We start from the raw sequence: 21,350 nt of genomic DNA on the forward strand, positions 1-21,350 counted from the left end.
CTTGTCCCAACCATCAGCTTTTATGCAGATTCAGAAGTAAGATCCATTGATACGTTCCAGCAAGTATAATTAGGACTGGATTGCAGCTTCAGTCATCATAATAATTTGCTGTTGATAGTATCCAAGATTACGTTTTAAAGTATGAGTAAAAATTACTAGAGATTGAAAACATTTTTTTAAGATAAACTGAGGCTATGACAATAAAGACAAGTAAATGACACTGGGTGTGTTACTTATTAATAAAATCATACTGAATCTTACATGATGAAAATGATCTATACTTTGCAATTTGGCTAGCAGACGAAGCTCATTTAGTCAAAAGCCATGGGAGGCACATTGTTCAGTAAGTGAATTGAATGGGAATCGCTGCAAAACGACATTCCACACACAGCAAATATGTTACCTCCATCAAGTTCAATAAAAGAAGTGCAATAAAACCAAGTGAAATAAATACAACAATCAAATGACTGCAAGGAAGACAGTAGAGATCAGGTACAAATATCAGCAATCTTTGGATCTGTGACAGAGAAACTGTATGATTTCTGGAAGAGCAGAAATCTCAGTGTTTCCATGTGCAATTCCAGTTGATGGTAATGCAGTGGCTGGGATGGTAATGGAGGGCCCATCCAGTCATATAAACCAGAATATCAAGGCAGAAAATATCACGATATCTGCTTTGAACTGGGTTATCTGAATCCACATTGCCATATATTGCAGTTCAAATGAGAAAATGTGGGATTTTATTCAGCTATGTGGAAATATTTATAACTGGTAAAAAGAAAGAGCTGTTGTGCTCCAGGCCCCATCTACACTGCCATATATTCCAGCATAGACTCATATAATCCAGTTCAAAGCAGCATGGAATCAGCATGGCCCCAGTTTTCCAGTGAGTACATCTGATAGGTTTGTGCACATGATGGGAATGGTGAATGTTGAAAAAAGGAGGTACTAGATACCTTCTTTCCACACGACCTTGAAAGTACATAACATGGCATAGCATAATATTATGTTAACAACAGGATTCAAGACATGATTATATAATATTGGAATATGAAAAGGAACTCTTACTAAAGATTTCTGATTTAATAACTCTGTACCAGAGAAGTAGACTGTGTTGTCCATGGGCTCCATGCAGTCTCTACACCAGAGTTGTCAAACTTGTGGCCCTCCAGATGTTTGGGACTCCAGCTCCCAGAATCCCTTGCCAGTTTGTCCAATGGCTAGGAATTCTGGAAGCTGAAGTCCAAAACCCCTGGAAAATTACAAGTTTGACACCACAGTGCTACACCTTTTCCTTGGTATCCAGATTTGGACATCAACTCCAAACTGATACTGAGATTGTCCAGTTGCTCAAATTCACCAAGGTCAATCATGAAAGAAATGATATTACCATAACTCTAATATTGTCTATCAATATCTTATTCAGTATTATCATCAATTCTGCATTATATACTATATTCAATTGTTGATAAGAAAATTAAATTATTATTAAAGTCAAATTATAAAGTTTGCATATAAATGTTGTAATAGCTAATTAAAAATAAATAGACAGTTTAAAAATTTATAAAGAAATTTTAGTATGAAAACAAAAAAATGAATGGAATTGTCATTAATTTTTAATCTATGTTTCATTTTCAAAACTTTACCAAGCTCCACCTCTTTACTTTTTGCCGTACTCCTTGGGTGTGTGATCATAGTCAACTTACCCAGTCTCCAGCCCAAGGAGATGTTGCCCACCCTTGCTCTTTATGGAAAAAAGCATGTGAGAAGCTACTAATGCACCATTGATAGAAATCAACATGCAGAAGATAAAATAGTCCCATGATGCCTGTACTGGCTGCTTTCCACCACCAATGTGGGCACAGATACAACTTTTAAGCACAAATTGAGTAAAGATTTGACTGCCTTTGTTTTATGTATCAGGTCTGCTATAAATAGTTCAAGATGTTTATCTGGATCTGCCAACTGAGAATAATGCTTCATGCATCTGATAAAGCATTTTCAGCCTCCAGCCCAGTGAAGCTTATGATACATTAATTAGGTTCATCTTTAAGGAATCACAAGATTCTTTGTTTTTCATACTATTGCATATCTTCTGCTTTCTGTTTGGATGATCCTGATAAAATGTGGGTGGAACATAAGACTGCAGTGGAGAGACAAGATATAAAATTGGAAACATCTGAAACACCCCAACCCCCCTCCACTCCCCCACATGCCTTGTGCACTGTGTATATGCTTGAACGTCTATGGACCACCTCATCACACAGGTCCATGGATTCGCCATGCATCATGGCAAATCCATTAGGTCCTGGAGGAGGGCATGGAAAACCCATTGCTCCACACACAGCTTATTAATGATCTCATCACATGGGGGATGTGTTGCCACCCAATTTCCTCCCATTGTTCTGAAGGCAACATGGGAAGGTTCCCATGTTGCTGTGGTGGCAGCATACACGGCTTTCTCTCCCTTTTCCTGATGGAGTCCAGCTGGAAGTACGTGTGTGTCGTGTAATGGGCTCCATCAGAAAAGAAGAGAGCAACTGGTGTATGCTGGGGAAAGGAGCCCTTTAATAGGGTCTTAAGATTACCCTATATACTCATATACATAAGTCCAGAAATTTAAGGCAAAAAATTAACTCAAAAAACTGGGTTAAATTACTAGGCCTGGGTAACAACGGAAAAATTTGTTTCTAAAATCGATTTGTATTTGGGGGTTTTTTTTGTTTCGATATTTAAAATAATTACAAAATTTTCCTTTTAAAAAGTTCGATATTTACGAAATTTCGTAAATGGTAAAAAATTAACGAATCGATTTCCGAAACAATAACGAATCGATTCGTTAATGGCGGACGCGACCGCGAAATATGCTAAAAAACCTCCAAAACCTTCTGAAGCTTCCCTCTCCCTCTGTTGTTGACTGTTGGTGTGATATTATAATTTTTTTTCACTAATTAAACCATAAAACTGGCCCAGACATGCGGAAATAATAACGAAACGACTTCAAAACAATAACGAAATGAATACAATATCGAAATACGAAGCATTTACAAAACGTTTTTGAAAATTCATTTTTTTAATAATTGCTCCAGAATGGTTCGTTATCGTTTTGTAATTGAAAAAATTAACGAATTATTAACGAATTACGAATTAACGAAACGAAACCGCCCAGCCCTATAAATTACCCATTGGTCAATGTGAGTACAGTATTAATTCTTTTCGACAAAGAACCATAATATCCTTTGAGTAGAGTGGCAAAGGAAAGATCTTACTTCATCTCAGGAGAACATAAAAGCAATACCAACCCTTCAGCTGTTTCCACCATTCTGGTGCTTTTGGCCTTTTTGAAAGCCTACATGGAGAAATGGTGGCAACAATCATGAGTGGTTGGCTACCACTCATGGTTGTTGCCACCATTGGTGCTTTCCCTGCTCTGTGGAATGAGTCACCTTTCCTGTCACCACAACTCAGTCTTCATGTAGCAGCAGTGTCCACCTGCAACATAGGTCCTACCTGTTGACCATCACCTGCAGTGATGTTGACCAGGGCGATGGGGGCTGAGGGGAGAGAAAAGAAAGAATCTCTCTTCTTCTTCCCCTCACTTCTCAGAGCCTGCTCTCACCCCAGCCCATGTCAGTGTATGTGACAGCTGACAGGTAGGACCCATGTCATGACCAGAGATCACCGGGACACAAAGGACAATGGAGGGGGCAGTGACTACCATCACATATCCCCAGGCTGCACACATATCGCCAGGACCCTCAGATCTTCTGGGGAGGCCCTGCTCTCTATCCCGCCTGCTTCACAGGTGCGGCTGGCGGGGACGGGAGACAGGGCCTTTTCTGTGGTGGCCCCCCGGCTGTGGAACGCCCTTCCCATGGAGGTAAGATCTGCCCCCTCGCTGATGGTGTTCCGAAGAAGATTAAAAACCTGGATGTTTGAACGGACATTCAGTTCAACAGTGCAACCAATGTGATGATTACAGGAATGGGAAAATTGGACGACGAACTGGATCATGATTTTAGTTATGAGATGCATTGTGTTGTTTATTGTTGGATTAATATTGTATCTTATGCCTTTGTGGTTTTACATTGTATATTGTTGTTGATTTTATCCTTGTTGTAAACCGCGTTGAGTCGCCGGTCAGGCTGAGAAACGGCGGTATACAAGTATAAGAAATAAATAAATAATAAATAAATAAACATGAGATGGCAGTGGGGAACGTTGTAGCAGGTTCCATTCTAGAAGTGGTCCAACTGTTCCAACAGGCCTAAAATCAGGGACTAGTCAAAATTTTGTGCCAGCATTCAGACTTTCCCCCAACTTTAGCTAACGAGGTGCAAGGTCAGGTTAAGATGGTCTTGTCCTGCATTACTTCGGATGGCCTCCATGAAACATTTGGCTGCCATGAAGCTGATCCAGTTCTATCCCAACTTAAGTGGGATAGAATTGCTTTTGTATTACTACGGATAACTTGAACTTCTGAGAAGCAAGCTGTTAAAACCATATTGAAAAGCTTGTCCTCGCAGAATCATTTAACTTTGCTTTCTTAGCTGACGGCAAATCACAGAGATACTATTGCTTATAAAAGACCCCAACACTTCTCTTCATGACCAATGTCTTAAATCAAGAAACAGCTTCCTGAGATCTACAGAGATACTCACAGCAACACCTCAGCAAGTCAGAGTCCAAAAGATAAAGCCCTCATAAAATTACAGTTGACATGACTCCATAATATTGAGCCATGGCAGTTAAAGTGGTGTAAAGCTGCATCAATTCAACACCACTTTAACTGCTGTGTAGATGCACTCTAACAATTGTTTGTGACAAGATACCAAGGTAAATGTAATTGTAGCCCCCTTGTAGTTTTTACTTGTAGTTCAAATCAGAATTTTAAGACTCTGCAGAGGCTTACAAAAATCAGGCTGTCCAAATAACAAAGGAGTGGGTGGAAATACAAAAATGAAGAGGATAAAAGTAATTTGTGCTATCTTATTTCGAATTTTCTTCCAGCAACCGTTTCCCTTTAGGAAGCTAAGTGACTTCCTTTGATAACAGTTTGTGTTCTTATGCTTGCCAAAAATAATCATAGTTACAATAAGGCATATTCTTCTGCATTTCTGGACATTTCTTATTCTCTGTTAACAAAAGGGTTCTGATATATCTGTTAAATTCCTAGAGGTTAAAAACCCATCAGTAAATTTGAGAGAGTGAGAAGCTTGCACATGATACAGGCAGTCCTTGAGTTACATACGACTCATAGCTAAGACAACAGGAATTGAGAGAAATCTACCCCTCGAAAGGAAAAATCACTTCTAAAAGAGTTATGATGAAAAGGTGTCCCAACTGAAGCTTTATCACCAATCCTTGTTTACACAACAAGCTAATTTTTTCAAAACCAATTATCACAGGGACAGAAAGTTAAGTGAAATATTCTGAACAGGAGGTACAGATAGCAAAACTAACACCTCAGGTGTGTTAACCTTTCCCTATGTTATCCAAAGTTGATGATAGATAGATAGATAGATAGATAGATAGATAGATAGATAGATAGGCAGGAGTCACACCTAAAATTACCTATTTCAGCTTACATGCCAATTCAACTTAAGAAAAAAAAACCCTGCAGAACCTATCTTGTTCGTAACTTGAGGACTACCTGTATTCATGATCCACGATACATATTCTGAACAACTAGTAGAAGCCAGACTTGCTATTTCAGAACAAATTTCTGGAAGCAGTATTGAAGGAGAGAAGATATTTACGATATTCTCCCAATGCTATTTCCCTGATCCAAATTGTGACTGGTGCACTATATAATCCATTATAATTCATCATAATTCTTTCAAATACTAATTAGACATGAATTTTATGAAATAATGGTGGAGGATAGAGCAGGGAAGAAAAAGGAGAAAGAAAAATATTCATATATAAGTTAACATTAAACTTCATGCCCCAACTAAATAATTTAGCTGTGTGTTGAGTGAACCAAATTCATAATCTTCACTGGGACCCTCTGGCAAGGAACAGCACAAAGTAAGGTGAAATCAGTTTTATGGAGCATATCATTTAGAGAAAACTCTTCCAGCTAGTTATAAACTACTGAACCTCCCAGAAATATTCTTAATTTCAGCAACTGTTTTCTAGATGATGACTGCATATTTTATCAATTGAAAAAGACAATTCCAAAAAAGAGAGAAAAATTGAAGGAGAGGTATAAAGACATGCACTTTTTTTTTCAAGAGTACATGCATGTGTCAATATAACAATATATATTCTATTTTACAATATCAGTGGGACCACATATTCATTTAGGACCATGTGGCTGTTATACTATTCCATGGTAAAAATAACAGCTCATCATCCAGTGCAGCTGACCTCTGCAATGACATCTGTTCTCTGCAACATTTGACTTACTAGACTTTTAAAGAAAAAGGCCATGTTTCTAGGGTCCTCAGAGAAATTAAAATTCTCTTCCCTTTATATAGCTTGGCTTATCAATTATCAAGAAAAAAAATCATAATTTTACCCATTGCTTTTTAAAAGCACCCAAATCAAGGTTGGACCACATGCAATATTATTAACATAGTTGAGACAACTGTCCAGTTTGACAGAAGATAATATTTCAGTATGATTCAGTGTCCTAAAGGCAAGTGTTAACCACATTATGAGTCATATCAGGAAAAAAAATATGTTCTTGTCTTTAGGTTTGTTTTTGAGTTTTTATACAATAAATTCATCCAACTTAGCCCAATATTTCAGGGGGAACTACACTGTAGTCATTAAGTTATAGAGGACTGGTGGGTAGAAACCTGTATGCATCAGCATTGTAGTTCTGGTGTTATGCAGTGAATCTTGGCCTGATCTCTCCAGTCCTTATGTATTGTAAGCAGCCATTATGTTCAATGGAGGACCTGTCCCCCTGCTGCTCAGGAAGCAGCTGACAGCTGTTTCCACCTCCCATGATTGACTTCTGTTGTGGGAGGTAGAAGCAAGATTTATTTACTTATTTATTTATTTAACACATTTGTACCCCACCCTTCTCACTCTGAAGGGGACTCAAGGCAACCTTACAAAAGATCCCTGTTGCAGTTTTCCCTAGTGCGAGAGATCATTCACATGAGAGGTGGACATCAGCCGGCTACTTCCCAATCAACAGGGAAACTGATCCCCATTGTTTGCAGCAGCTGCTACCCAATACATTGGGATCGTGAATATTTAACAGTCATGAGTACATAACTCTAGGAGCACATCTACATTGACCACCTAATGTGGATTGAAGGCAGCTTGAAAATGTGCTGTTTAAATGATGCAAGGCACAAACACACGTAGCAATATGAACTAAAGCTTTTAAACTGTGATAACCACAATCTGGAGATACACCAAAATAAAGTCCATAATGTACATCAGCATGTGTAGGTGAAACCACATTGCATGGCGAAACCTATTAAGAGACTAGCGCTCAGGATTTCTTCACATGCTCATGGGGAGGAGGATTTTAAAAGTCGCAACTCTTCCAAGGCTATGAAACAATGGATTCTAGAACCAAGTCGGAGTTGACCTGTCCAGAGTATATAAGCACAATCCAGGTCTTGGCCCAGTTTCTGGCCTTAATCTGTGATCAGTTCCAGATTCAAATAACTTCCTGCCATCTTACGTGGTCAGTGTAAATGTGTCCTAGGGTTACACATTCATAACTGCTATAGAGAATTATCTTTTTTTAAAAAAAATCCTTCTCATTACTGAGATGATGTTTTACTGTATTTTAGAGAAGAAATTGCATTTTTCTGGTATCTGTGAGAATTAATGGAGAGTGGAATAGAATATTTCAAAATGAACTAAAATTAAATATTGAATCTCAGCAAGAGCTAAGCCAATATCTACTCATGTAAACTAACAACACATTTAGAGTATTAACACCTATATGATATTTAATTGTGCATTTTATGTTTGTTCATTCTGATAGGTTTTTCCAATTAAGTAATTTTCATTGAGCACGAGAAGTATTGTTATATAGCATTAGCCATACATTTTGGAATAGTGGAAGGACAACAAAAATGGGGTTCACTTTTGTTTTTTAAAGAAGTGACAGAGTAAGCACATAAAAATAAATGGAGAAAATATTTATTTCTCCAGGCATAATTCTAATAAGCTTACGCATACCATTCAAATTATTGACTGAATAAGCTGATTGTTCTGAAGCAGAGCTTTATAATTTTCCACGGTTTTCAAAGTGGTTGGTATAGAAAACCAGAAAAACCTCCAGCAAGGGATAAAACACACAGTCCCTCAGACACTGATAGGACATAAGCTTCCAAAAACTCAAAAAAAAAGTATTGGCTTCTCTGGACCTCAAAAAAGAGCACTGTAAAATGGAGATACTGAAATAAGCCATTTCCTAGCTTCTTCTTATAGAAAATGCATGACCTCACTGTTAGCATCTCCTCCCCCAATGTTTAGCATAATAAGATTGTATAGTCCCTAAACCAATTTTCTGGGACCTAAACTTATTCTGAGTAAATATATTTAGAACCAGGTTATAAAGAGCATTAGAAAAGCAATGCATTTCCTATATATTGTGCAGAAGACAGAATGCATATTACACAGATTTCCATTTTCTTTGGGAGATTGCTTTTCAGATAGGAAATTTGATGGATCTGATAAGACGAAGTAAGAAACATCTACTTTAATATGACCAGAACCAAGTCTATGAATTGTTATGACTGATAATTGTTCCACCTGTATGTGTATTCTCAGAGGATGGGTGTTTATGTAATCCCAATACTACTTTCTGTGTACCAGTAGGCTTGCAGGAATCTGGGTGTATCTTGACAGGGCAGAAAAGGCAACGCTGATCCACAGTGGAGTGCTCTGGATCAGCATTGCTGAAGGCTACACTTCACACTCCTGACCTGGCTTAGGGCTAGTGGGAACTGCAATACACATCACAGGAGCTTGATGGTGGCTGCATAGCTGAGCGGCACTAGAAATCGTCAGGTGCCCTTTGATTACAAACCTTACCTCATCCCCCTTGATTTGTCCTCCAGGCACAAAAAAAAATGGTGTTCATTACTTGGTGCCTAGAGTGATAATACCAGAGTGAGAAAGAAAGGGGAGAAAGGGGAGGTAAAACAGGAGGCACAATTGATTAAACCAGTGTTTCTCAACCTTCCTAATGACATGACCCCTTAATACAGTTCCTCATGTTGTGGTGACCCCCAACCATAAAATTATTTTGTTGCTATTTTGTAACTGTAACTTTGTTGCTGTTATGGATCGTAATGTAAGTGTATGATATTCAGGGTGTATTTTCGTTCACTGGACTAAATTTGGCACAGATATCTGATACACTAAACTTTGAATATTGGTGGGGTTGGGGGGATTGATTTTGTCATTTGGAGTTGTAGTTTCTGGGATTTATAGTTCACCTATAATGAAAGAGCATTCTGAACTCCACTAATGATGGAATTGAACCAAACTGTCACACAGAACTCCCATGATCAACAGAAAAATCTGGAAGGGTTTGGTGGGCATTGACCTTGAGTTTTGGAGTTGTAGTTCACCTACATCCAGAGAACACTGTGGACTCAGACAATGATGGATCTAGACCAAACTTGGCATGAATACTCAATATGCCCAAATGTGAACACTGGTGGAGTTTGGGGAAAATAGACTTTGGCATTTGGGAGTTGTAGTTGCTGGGATTTATAGTTCACCAACAATCAAAGAGCATTCTGAATCCCACCTACAATAGAATTGGGCCAAACTTCCCACAGAGAAGTTTGGCCCATGACCAACAGAAAATACTGTGTTTTCTGATGGTTTTTGACAACCCTTCTGACACCTCTTGAGCTCCCCTTCCCTCAGGAGTCCCAACCCCCAGGTTGAGAAATGCTGGGTTAAACCCTTGTGTCGGCAGGACTGCTGACTGACAGATCAGCGGTTTGAATTTAGGGAGAGTGGGTTGACCTCCCTCTGCCAGTTCTGGCTTCCCACGTGGGGACATGAGGGAAGCCTCCCACAAGGATGGTAAAACATCAAACATCCAGGCATCCCCTGGGTAATGTCCTTACAGCTGGCCAATTCTCTCACACCAGAAGTGACTTGTAGTTTCTCAAGTTGCTGAAATGGGGGAAAAATCCCTTCTTTCCCCCCTTCTTTCTTGGTGCTTGGTACCCGAACCCAGAGAAAATGGGATGGCGATATAACCAACCACAACCACTTCCCAAATAGGAAGCACAACAGTTGATTACCTATTCCAGAAGTAACTAGTTATTTTGGAGTTTGGGGAAACCTCCAGAATGTCCCAGCAACTTTTATTATCACTACTCAAGACTGTTCAAGGCCTTGTCTCACATTATGATAATCCTCTCCATGCAACATGTAACCGCCACAGCATGATCCAGTCCCCCTTCAACATAAAGTGACAAGGTAGATGCACCTGGCATTTTTTTAAAAAATCTGGGCAGGAAGGGAGTTTTTAAAAGGGAGTCTTTAAAAGCCAAAATGTTCAATGAATGTTTATGACTGACAATTGGGAGCAGGGACAGAAAAGTAAAAAAGGGAGAATGGAATGTAGCATTCCTGGGAAAAATATATCTGCTGGCTGAAATTATAAAGAAGAGCACTTAATGCTGAAACATGCTGGTCCCATCTGAAATTTTCCAAAGATCCAATGTAAATCACTGTTGGTGGACTTTCAAAACTATATAATGTGCACCAGATTTGGCTCTGCAGAATTAGTTAAGAGGCTGCATGGGGTCTAGCCATTGGTCTGAATAAAATATTATTTATTCTATGATTGTTGGAGGATTTTTTATCCAAAAACTATCTTCTGGTGTTAGTGTTGGGTAAAACATTCACTGTTGTTTATTTCCTGATAGAGAAATGATCTCCCAGCATTTGAGAAACCTGATGGAAAGAATAATACATCGGTGAAAATTTTGCATAGTTTTCACCTGGTATTTATCTCAGAGTGCTTTAGGAAGTTGGTCTGTTCAGAAATACAAGTAAACTTTTGCAGGATAATTTAAAGTGTGTGTGTGTGTGTGTGTGTACAGAATTAAATGCTAATTCTAGATAGTTGTTTTCTGTGTATGAATGGATGATCTTCTGTGATGAAAACTACCTTGCACAAAACTCAGTAATCTTGCACAATATAAATTCTCACACACAAAAATTGAGCAAAAATGAGCAATCATGTGCACCAAAAAGCTTGGATTAAAAACTTGCATGACTCCTTCACATTGCAATTTTGCACAAAAGATTGCTGCATGCTTTTGTTGTGCAAAATTGCTGTAAGAAGTTTTTGTTACCATTTTGCTTTCGTATTTTGTATGTTTGTTTGACATAAAAACATAATATTGCATCAAAAACCATGCAAGGCTGTCTGCTTTCTGCAAAGCATAGAAAAACTTTGGGATGTATGAATATGGCAAAGGACTGCATTATTTCTTTTCTCCACAGTGGGGAGAAAACAGCATTATTTTTTTTTGGAATTGTAGGAACAAAATATAAAATATTAACATCTAGCTAGTCTTCAGGCTTGTAACTAGGTGCTCTAGTCGTACAGTCTAAAGATTGAAAAGTACGCATTGTAATACAGTTCTGTGTGGTCTATTAACACATAACATTGTCTGAGTTTATCAAATTGCATTCTTTCAGCAGAGATATCCACACCATGCCAGCACACAAATAAAAAGAAAATAGGAGACTCCTCTCAGAAAAGAATCAAGAGTCTCCGCGTGAAAATTGTCTGCACAAAATCCAAAGTTTCTACATATAGCACTAACTCTAACTCCAACTGTTGATGGTGGGAGTTTCACTAATATTGGTGAACCTCAGGCAAGCCTATATGTTATGGGACTGTATCAAATCGTAGGAGAAGGAGACAGCTGAGTTGTGTTTTATCAACTCAGCTGTTAGTACTTTACTGCTCTATTTCTGGGAGTATTACAGGACAACCAGCAAAATACTGGTTGTATATATAGCCAGCTTCCGTACTAAGAATATTTACAACAGAATAAGTTGGGGCCACTTTCATTTTCTTTAGTTTTTCTTTGAGTTTCAGAGTATTTTCCTTCTCAAGGCCTGTCTAGACAGTTCCTTTATCCCAGGAACTTCCACAGCAAACAGGAGGATGGCCAAACACAGTTCCCTGTAAACATGGAAGCAATCACTACAAAAGGCAAAAACCACGAAATTTCCAGGTGCAGAAATATCATGGTTTTGAGCTGAATATGCGGATCTTCACATGTCTGTATGTCTCTGCAACCCTGCAATCATACTATTTTTTTGTCTGGGTTTGTTCCCGGGTATTAGATATTTGTTCCTAATTAGTCCATTCCTAAAAAGAAGGCGACACTGAATAGAAGGCAAAAACTTTGTTTGTGTGACAGAAACATCATGAAATGTGTGGAGGGCACATTTTCTCTGGCCAGGACAAAGTTGTGGCCCCCTAGTCAATGTTTTCCCAAGAAGAACAATTTGGAACAGCCATGTATAACCCAGAAGCAGCACCCTGTTGTTTGATGCCATAAGTACACAACCAAATCTGTCTGGATGGATGGCCAGGCAGCCAGGCTCTAAAACGTGTCAATAATGTCAAAGTTCTGTTCCTGGGTTGAAAGTCTGTGTTCCTGTTTGATTGTGCAGTGCTGACTTGGGCAGAAGTGGTCCCATCCCATACTTTGTTTGCGTAGCAAATGCTTCATAGTACATTCCTGAGGTGAAGTGACATATGTGTTACTATGGCAGAATGAGGAAGACTTAAAGATGATGCAAAGGCCAGAATCCGTTTCGCACCTCTATTACCACATGATAATTAATTCTGAGAATTTTGGACCAGCTCTACAATTAGGCAAAAAGAAAAAGCAGCTTCAGGTACTTGGTTCTGAAACAAATGACAATAAATAGTTACTTTATTCACATTGCATTTTTTACAGACAGAGATGGAGGAGAGGGTTTATGGGATTTTCTTTCCCATGTGCCAAAATAGCATGCTGACTTTTGGCCTTATGTAACTTGATTTGGATGGGTGGGCATCTGCCATTTGCTGCTCTGCCTGAGGCAGCAAAATGCCTCAGGTCAGCTCTGCTTAAAGGATTTCTGAGGACGTTTTGTTACATTTAAGCAAAAGAAAAAACTGAGCTCAAACTGTGTGTCAGTTACATTAATTCAAAGAATGAATACAAGCACCAGGGAGTTGCAGGTTTAACAGTTACGTAGTTACAGCTGTTTGTAAAAAGCTACAGTACAACCCCCATATTTGTGGGGATACATTCCAGGACTTCTCACGAATTTGTGAAGCCATGGATAATAGGAACCCTATTGAATAAATACCATAAAGTTTTGCCAGAAGACATCAGAAATGCTTAGAAAGGACACATCTCTAGGCATCATTAGGCTTGGCCAGCATCTAGTACAGTGATTGTCAACCTGTGGGTCCACAGGTGTTTTGGCCTACAACTCCCAGAAATCCCAGCCAGTTTACCAGCTGTTATAATTTCTGAGAGTTGAAGGCCAAAACATCTGGGGATCCACAGATTGAGAACCACTGGTCTAGTAGAAGCATACCTTAGAATAACCTGAAGGACCTAGAAAATACCTAAAGAAGATATATATTGTTGGATGTGGGTAAATGAAACTCCAAGTACAGGTCCCAGAGGTATGAGGGTCGTGCTATACTATTTTGGGTGAGGAAAGCAGAATGGGGCTGACTTCGAGGAACAATGTAATAAGTGTGAGTTGTCAGGTTGTTGGAAGAACAAGCCATTTTTGTCATTATTTCAAAAACTTTCTTTTAAATGTCATTTTATGTGGTATTTTGAAAGGACATATTCAAACGTTTTGCCAATTCCCAATTAATCCTGAATAATGGAAATCAGCAAAATACAAATGATGATAATAAGTGAAAGCAACAAGTTAGCTTCATACTCTGTAATGAGAAGACATTACTTTAAAAGAGCTTTCCATGGGGCCATTGGAGTCATGCAAAGAGTTAAATGACCTACAATATCATCAAGTTTAAGTCAGCTGTTGACCAGCAAACCCACAGAAGGAATGTAATAGGAGATGACACACCTCAAAACTGGCCAACCAGCTGCTGTTATAAAGCCAACTGGGAAGAGCAGAAAACAATGTGACTTCATGAAGCATAAGATCTTCCAAAAGAAAGAATGAGGGAAAATCAGAAAGAACTGCCTCTGAAATGGTTCTTCTTTTCTCTTTCTCCCTCCTCCAGTAAAATGGCCTTCAGTGGGACAGCCAACATCTGCAACATTGACCTCTGTGTCTTGTCAAGATGCTATATTTTAGCTACTGAAGAAGAGGTCATGAAGATGAAGAGAGAGGGAGACAGTCTCCATGGCAGTGTTCCAAGCTGTAGAGAGGCCCTGCCTCATAATGCAACATGAGGTTGCTGGACACAGAGCCAGATTTCTGTGGGCAGGGACAGAGAGCATGCTGTGGCTAGCAGCCAAAGGAGCAGGCTAACCACATGATGCTATGTGGCCAGCACACTGGGATTTGGGGAGGAAGGGAGGGAGGAAGAGATCATGTCCATGGTTAAACTGCTATTTCAAATGCACATTCTTCCCCCTTTTTCCTCTTAAAAAGCAACTAAACAACGTGGAAATCGATATGGGAAAGCAGTGAAGAGAAGATTAGGCTTATTAAATGCAGACAGTCATACTGTATCTCTATTATTTAATCAAAGACAACCTACTGAAGGAATGACAACTTGAAAAGTTATGTTTTAGACTACAACATCCAGAATCTCCCAACCTGCACTGTCAGTGCTGCTCCAGTTTTGGGGATTATGAGGGTCGAAGAGCAAAAGTAACTTTTCTGAGTTCTGGGGAATAATCCAGCCAAAACTATGGGTGCCATTGATTGCTGTGTGAAAGACTGATATTGATCGCCATGTAGGAATTAAATACCATAAAGTACAGTTAATTTACCAAAGTTCATAGATTTGGTTGGCTCATATTCTAAATCTCTCTGGCACCTAATCCCCAGTTCAAGGAAATAAGAACTTGACTTCTCTTTTGTTCTTTCATCTGATTCATTTTAGCGAAGCATAGTTTCATTTTGGTGATAAAATGTCCTTTTGGGAACCCAACACTGGAAATGAAAAAAAGGACAGTTCTGAATTCACCTCTGTCACGTAAGTTGCCCTGTGCATTAAGTACAATAGAAGTCAAAGAAGCATCTGAAGGACTTTGTTCCTGTTCATTTCATAACTCCACATTATAATACATTTTAATTTGAAAGGTGCTGCCAGGAAAAACACAAAACAAGACTCAAATTAGCAGAATGAACAATGGGGAGGCTATCCTGATGGGAGTGCCAAGAGAAAATGAAACAATTGCAAAATCATTTTATTTATATTTCAAAATTAGTCAGCGTGAACAACCATACAGGATATATCCTTGATATGTGGTGGGGCCTCTTTTAAAATATTTTCCATGTGTTAGAGTCAATTGTCTATGAGAGGAATCTCTAATCTGCAAAAATCTATCTTTGCTCCCCATAGGGCTTTATGATTTGCCTGGAAGCTATAATAGGGGGCTGACTGCTCCAAATTCAGTGCCGTTCTGCCATCTGGTTCAAAAGAAACCACATTGTTTCAAAAGAAAGTGTTCAGAAAAGTTTTCTCTTTGTATTATTTTATTTATTTATGCAATTGTATCCTATTATTTATTTACTTTTGATGTTTCCCCAGTTTAACAACATAATTTATGAGGGCAACTAAGCCAAGCTGGCTTCTGCGTAGAATTAAAGGAAACAATAACACCAGGATATTTTGAAAGTTGAGTGATTAAAAAAACCAAAACATGTGCTGATGTATATATGTCCTAATGTACAGTCAGCCTTTTGTGTCCATGGGTTCTGTATCCATGGGTTCTGTATCCATTAGATTCAACCATTCACAACTTGAATATATATATATATATTAAAAAGTAATTACCAAAAGCAAACCTTGAGTTTGACATTTTACATAAGGGACATCATTTTACTATGCTTCCGCAGCATCCACAGATTTTGGTATCTACAGGGAGTCCTGGCACTGAACCCCAAGTCATATGCAATTCTTCTTACAAAAGCTTGATTGAAACCTATACCATCTCATTTGAAACAGTACGTAATAGTTTACATAATCAAATGTTCCTACTGAATGATTTCCTATACATAGAAAACTAACATAATATCTAGGTTTCATGATTCCTAGTTTTGTAATATTAAGACTGAGATTTGGCTTTATGTTCTGTGGCACTAGAGCATTTCTCTTGCATGCCATCTACATTGATGCACACAATCCCAGTGGTTCATAGTTCATTGTAAACCTATGGCAACAACACTGTTTTATCAGAATAGCTTAATTTAACAAAACCGATGTTTAAAATGATGTTTGACTGAAAATGTACTGGGGCTGGTAACCTCAATTTATTTGTGATGCAAGGTGAACCAAGAAGCACTCACATTCCAGCATTCTCGGTCTGTTGAACAAGAGAACCCAAAGATAACCAAATGAAGCAATCTCTTGATGGTAATTCAGACTATTACCTGGAAATGTTCTCTTTATCTGGCACACTCCTTCCTTCCTGCAAAGCAGATGCTGTATCGAGGGGAGAACGTTTCTCTGAAAAGAAAGAGAGGGCTTCTAATCAGAATTTTTTTAAATTTTGGATAATCTAGCTTTTTTTACAAGCCAATACAAGAAATGAGCTATAGCCATGCTCTGTGTGTTTACCTGGGATGTCAAGAGGGGAACTATTACTTTATAAGGGACATGAAACAGCAGCAAGTCAACCATGCACTCAAGGCAGGGTGACCTATGAGTTCCATGTAATAGGTGCAGTGAATTCATTCTAGGTTTTATTTTTGACTCTATAGAACAGTGGTCCACAACCTTTTTTTTTACCAAGGACTACTTGATCAGGGACCACTTTGACCAAGGAACACTCTCCAACATAAGTACCAAAAGGGTTACAAATCAGTTTTTGATCAACTTTAGATTCAGTTGGTTATTTGGGATGCTGATTCAGAAAATTGCATTGGATAGGCCACATCAGCTCTAGTTTCTGATACAGAACAAATGGCATCAAGTAGTTGCAATCTGCTTGTCCACAGAAAACCATATTTAATAATCTAGAGTTGATGTGGTAGTAGTAATCTTTCATGGGTAGCCAACCTCTCCCCTCCTGACATCCCCGTTGCCTTGGCACTATAAGAGGGTTTTGCGAGACCAGTCACTCTCGTTGCTGCATGGTTTCAAGGCAACAGTTTAGTAATGGTGAGATTGCAGACCATATTTTCGTTCTTGCGGACCACTGGTGGTCCATAGACCACAGGTTGGGAATCAACATTATAGAAGCTATCCAAAGTACCGACTCTATCACCAGTAAAGTTCTAGCACCTTGGAATGGTTCCCTGAGAGTGAGGAATAAAACCCAGATTTCCGCTGAATCTACATTGTCATTTAATGCAGTTTGAAACTATATTCTATGTGTAATTTAACAGCACTGTGTCTACACTAACCATATAATGCGGTTTCATTATACGGTCAGTGGAGATGTGTCCTACAAAACCTCCAAACTGCCCTTGTGCGGGATGAAATCTATGTGGATGATTTCAGTCAGCCTGACCTTTATTCTTTTTTTTTAGTGAGTCTGTTTGATGCATGTCCCACCCTCACAAATATTTGCAATATTTGTTATTAAGCAAATTAGCATTAAGCAAGCAGATAATGCAAAATCCACTTAGAAGTAAAGAAAAAACATTTTGTTGACATTGGACAGCATTCTTAAATTACCAGCCACTCGCTATTTACTCTAATACTCTACAGTCTCTTAGTTTTCTATGTGTGGGCATAGTTCTGCAGTTGCCTAGGAGAGTTGTTTATGCTAGCAATTTGTTGAAGTACAGTACATTTTTTACATGTTAAAGTCAAGTCTACCCTGACAAGTAAAGTTGTGACTTCCATTGATCCCCAGAAAAATGGGTACCCAATGCTTTAAAAAATGCTCAGCATATGTTCCTCGTTTTGCTTTCCTTTGTTCCTTAGCCTTTCTCTACCAATGGGATATTTGTGTATTTCCAATGGAATTCTATATTTTCCAACAATGCACCACAGCTGAATTCTGGAGGTGGGGGAAGTAAACTATAAAAAATGCATGTTATGCAACAGCAAAGCAGGTCATTAAGGGTACATAGTAATTTCAAGGATCTCTTTCTGCACATTGAAATCTATGTCAAAACACATGCTATACCTAACACACACTAAACAAATACAGATTGCTTTTTTTACTCTTGAGGAAGGATACATGTCCCTCATTTGAACTAAAATCAGTGTGCTTGGTTGGAGAAGGATTTAAACCTTCCAATCATCTGGTTTTAATCTAACAATTTCTCCCTCTTCCCAGATGGAAGTTTAAAAATGGGCAGGGACCTCAACTGAGCATTTTCTTCTTTTTCTTAAAAGAACAAAGAGGGGGATTTTTCAAAAAAGGAACAAGGAAAAGTTTTAAACCTTCTTTATTTGAATTTGGGGCCCCATGTGTTTATTACAGAATTTTAAAAAAAGGATTTCAGGCAGCAGAACATGGCTTTAATGTGTTATATGGTCTGACTCACAGGCATCGAGATCTTTCTCATCTTCTTATTTGAAAATCTTTAGCTCAGAGACATTAAAATGCCAACCAGCATCTTCTTAGGAGGCATTTTTTTTAACTCCAAAGAGATTTTTTATTATTATTATTTTGAAAAATCTATCATGACTTCCAGGAAAGTCATTCTGCCTTGGCCAGACCACACCTGGAATACTGTGTCCAATTTAAGGGAGATGTTGACAAGCTGGAATGTGTCCAGAGGAGGGCAACTGAAATGATCAAGGGTCTTGAGAACAAGCTGAATGAGGGGCAGCTTAAAGAGCTGCGCACATTTAGCCTGCAGCAGAGAAGGCTGAGAGGAGACATGATGGCCATATATAAAGAGGTGGTGGGAAGTCATAGGGAGGAGGGAGCAAGTTTGTTTTCTGCTGCCCTGGAGACTAGGACACAGAGCATTTTATTTATTTATTTATTTGCAGTATTTCTATCCTGCCTTTCTCAGCCCAAAGGCGACTCAAGGCAGCTTACAAATTGGCAGCAATTTGATGCCACAACAGTCATAAAATACAATTAAAGACATTTATCACAACATTATAAAATCCATACAAAAACCCATTAAAAACATATAATCATCAGTGTCCTCCTGTTAAACTCATTTTTCCAGTAGCATAGTTTAGCCATTATTCCATGTTCACTCTTTCATAGTTCCATGGCTTCAAACTACAGGAGATTCCACCTGAACTTTATGAAGAACTTCCTAACTGTGAGAGCTGTTCAGCAGTGGGACTCCCTGTCCTGAAGTGTGGTGGAAGCTCCTTCTTTGGGGGCTTTTAAACAGAGGCTGGATGGTCATCTATCAGGGTACTTTGAATGCGATTTTCCTGCTTTTTGGTGGAGGGTTGGACTGGATGGCCCACAAGCTCTCTTCCAACTCTAAGATTCTATGTTTTACCCTCAGTCAGGCATGTAGCTGGGGGGGGGGGTTTGAGGGGCTTCAGCCCCCCCCCCCCCAATTCTGAAAGGTCAGTGATTCAAATCTGGGGAGCATGGTGAGCTCCTGCTGTTAGCCCCAGCTTCTGCCAATTTAGCAGTTTGAAAACATGTAAGTGTGAGTAGATCAATAGGTACTACTTCTGCGGAAGGTAACAGTGCTCCATGAAGTCATTTTGGCCACATGACCTTGGAGGTGTCTATGGACAACACTGGCTCTTCGACTTAGAAATGGAGATGAGCACCACCCCTCAAAGTTGGACATGACTAGACTTAATGTCAGGGAAACCTTTACCTTTTATTGATATTAGTTATGCTGGGATTGAACCAGAAATCTTCTGTGTCCTTTAAACCACTTTAAAAAGAATTGTCACATCATGTGATCTTTCCCAAAAGGAAGTAGATTCATTCACAAATCAATTTTAAATTTGCTCCATACGCACACGCGCACACACAAACACATACAGTGGAATGTGTATTTAGATACTAGCATGTCAATTTTAGTGGACCAGTATGCATAACTGGATGGCTAAAAATGACATAGATGGTAATACGTAAATTTGCATGCCTGATGGGAAGATGAAAAAAGAGAAGTGGCCACTGCCATGTTGCTGTAAATAGTGTGAATAAGAAGAGTCTTCTGAAAGCAAGTTCACATTGAGGTGAGTTTGCTGCCAGGGTACATGTGGCCATTTAAGACAAACTCACTGTGATGTGATTGCTGCACATGGCATTAATATGACAGTTTTTGTGGACTGGGAAATTACAGTGCAAATAAATTGGGGGGTTTTAGGTGCAGACAAACTCAACGATCTTAGTTGAACATTTGCTTTCGCTATATACATGTTCCCCCTCCAGGTCCAAGTATTGCAGATATTTTAAATCCAGACCTTGAGTTTTGCACTTGATACTTTGTTCATGCAAAGATTCAATTCTAATAAAAGCAAATTCCAGTGAAAGTTGGGTAGCTGTTAGAATGAAAGGGAAGGTACCAGAACTGTGATCTGATTAAGTATTAGGTAGTTAAATAAGTTCTGAAATGAAAAGGGTAATTTTTTCTGTTTGTTTAAAAATAATTACTTGAAGATGGGAAAATTAGTAAGACAGAAGTTTGAAGATGTACCTTCTGCAATAACGTTGGTCGATGAGATTCCATTATGTTTAAGCAATTTTCATGGTCAGCTTTTCTGGAAGACAGGCAAATCAAAAGATCCCAAGAGCTTAATTCTATTTTAAAAAAAGAAAGAAAGAGAAACACAATGAAAAAGAAGTATGATGACCATGAGCGAGTAAAACTAATCTAAAATAAAAGTGCACAAATGCCACTTCTTGAATTCTTTATTGTTCTGAATTAAATGCTATCAGAAAGTGATGCTTGTATCACCCCATTAAAAAACAATGTCCTTTCATTAAATGTTCATGCTCACAAAGACTTCAAGACTATCTTCAAGTGAAAAATATAGGCTGACACCCTGTTGGTGAATTACAATGTTGTAAATCAGATCTATCTATCTTTTCTGGCTCAGTGCACTACTGAATGACCGTTCCTCCACACCCATTTTACCATTAAGGTACCACCAGACTACAAAGCAATAAATACATTCCAGTTTTTCTGTTTATAGAGTGGTCCTTTAAAGAAGCGTACTGGCAGTGTAGACTCATATAATCCAGTTCAAAGTAGATAATCTGGGATCAAAACCTGGGATATATGGCAGAGTAGAAGGGGCCTGAATCTCCCCTAGGCATGGATCAAGA

The 21,350-nt window shown here is 38.8% G+C and overlaps 1 protein-coding gene across 6 annotated transcripts in view; it reads right to left on the reverse strand.

Moving 5' to 3' along the window:
* The window catches only part of CPED1 (cadherin like and PC-esterase domain containing 1), a 130,632-nt gene that overhangs the window by 77,974 nt on the left and 31,308 nt on the right, over window positions 1-21,350 (reverse strand). For 5 of the 6 annotated variants that reach the window (XR_009631603.2, XM_060777716.2, XM_060777718.2 and 2 more), the window contains exons 4-5: window positions 20,719-20,822; window positions 16,561-16,636 (exon numbers count right to left, since the gene is read on the reverse strand). Coding sequence is in view for 5 of the 6 variants with exons in the window: in XM_060777716.2 (XP_060633699.2) it covers window positions 16,561-16,636; window positions 20,719-20,822 (180 nt within the window). In the remaining variant the exon portion in view is untranslated. The remainder of the gene's footprint in view (window positions 1-16,560; window positions 16,637-20,718; window positions 20,823-21,350) is intronic. The other variant, XM_060777719.2, reaches the window with a different exon arrangement.

This window comes from Anolis sagrei, chromosome 5 (assembly GCF_037176765.1).
Source record: "Anolis sagrei isolate rAnoSag1 chromosome 5, rAnoSag1.mat, whole genome shotgun sequence".
Lineage (NCBI taxonomy): Eukaryota > Metazoa > Chordata > Lepidosauria > Squamata > Dactyloidae > Anolis > Anolis sagrei.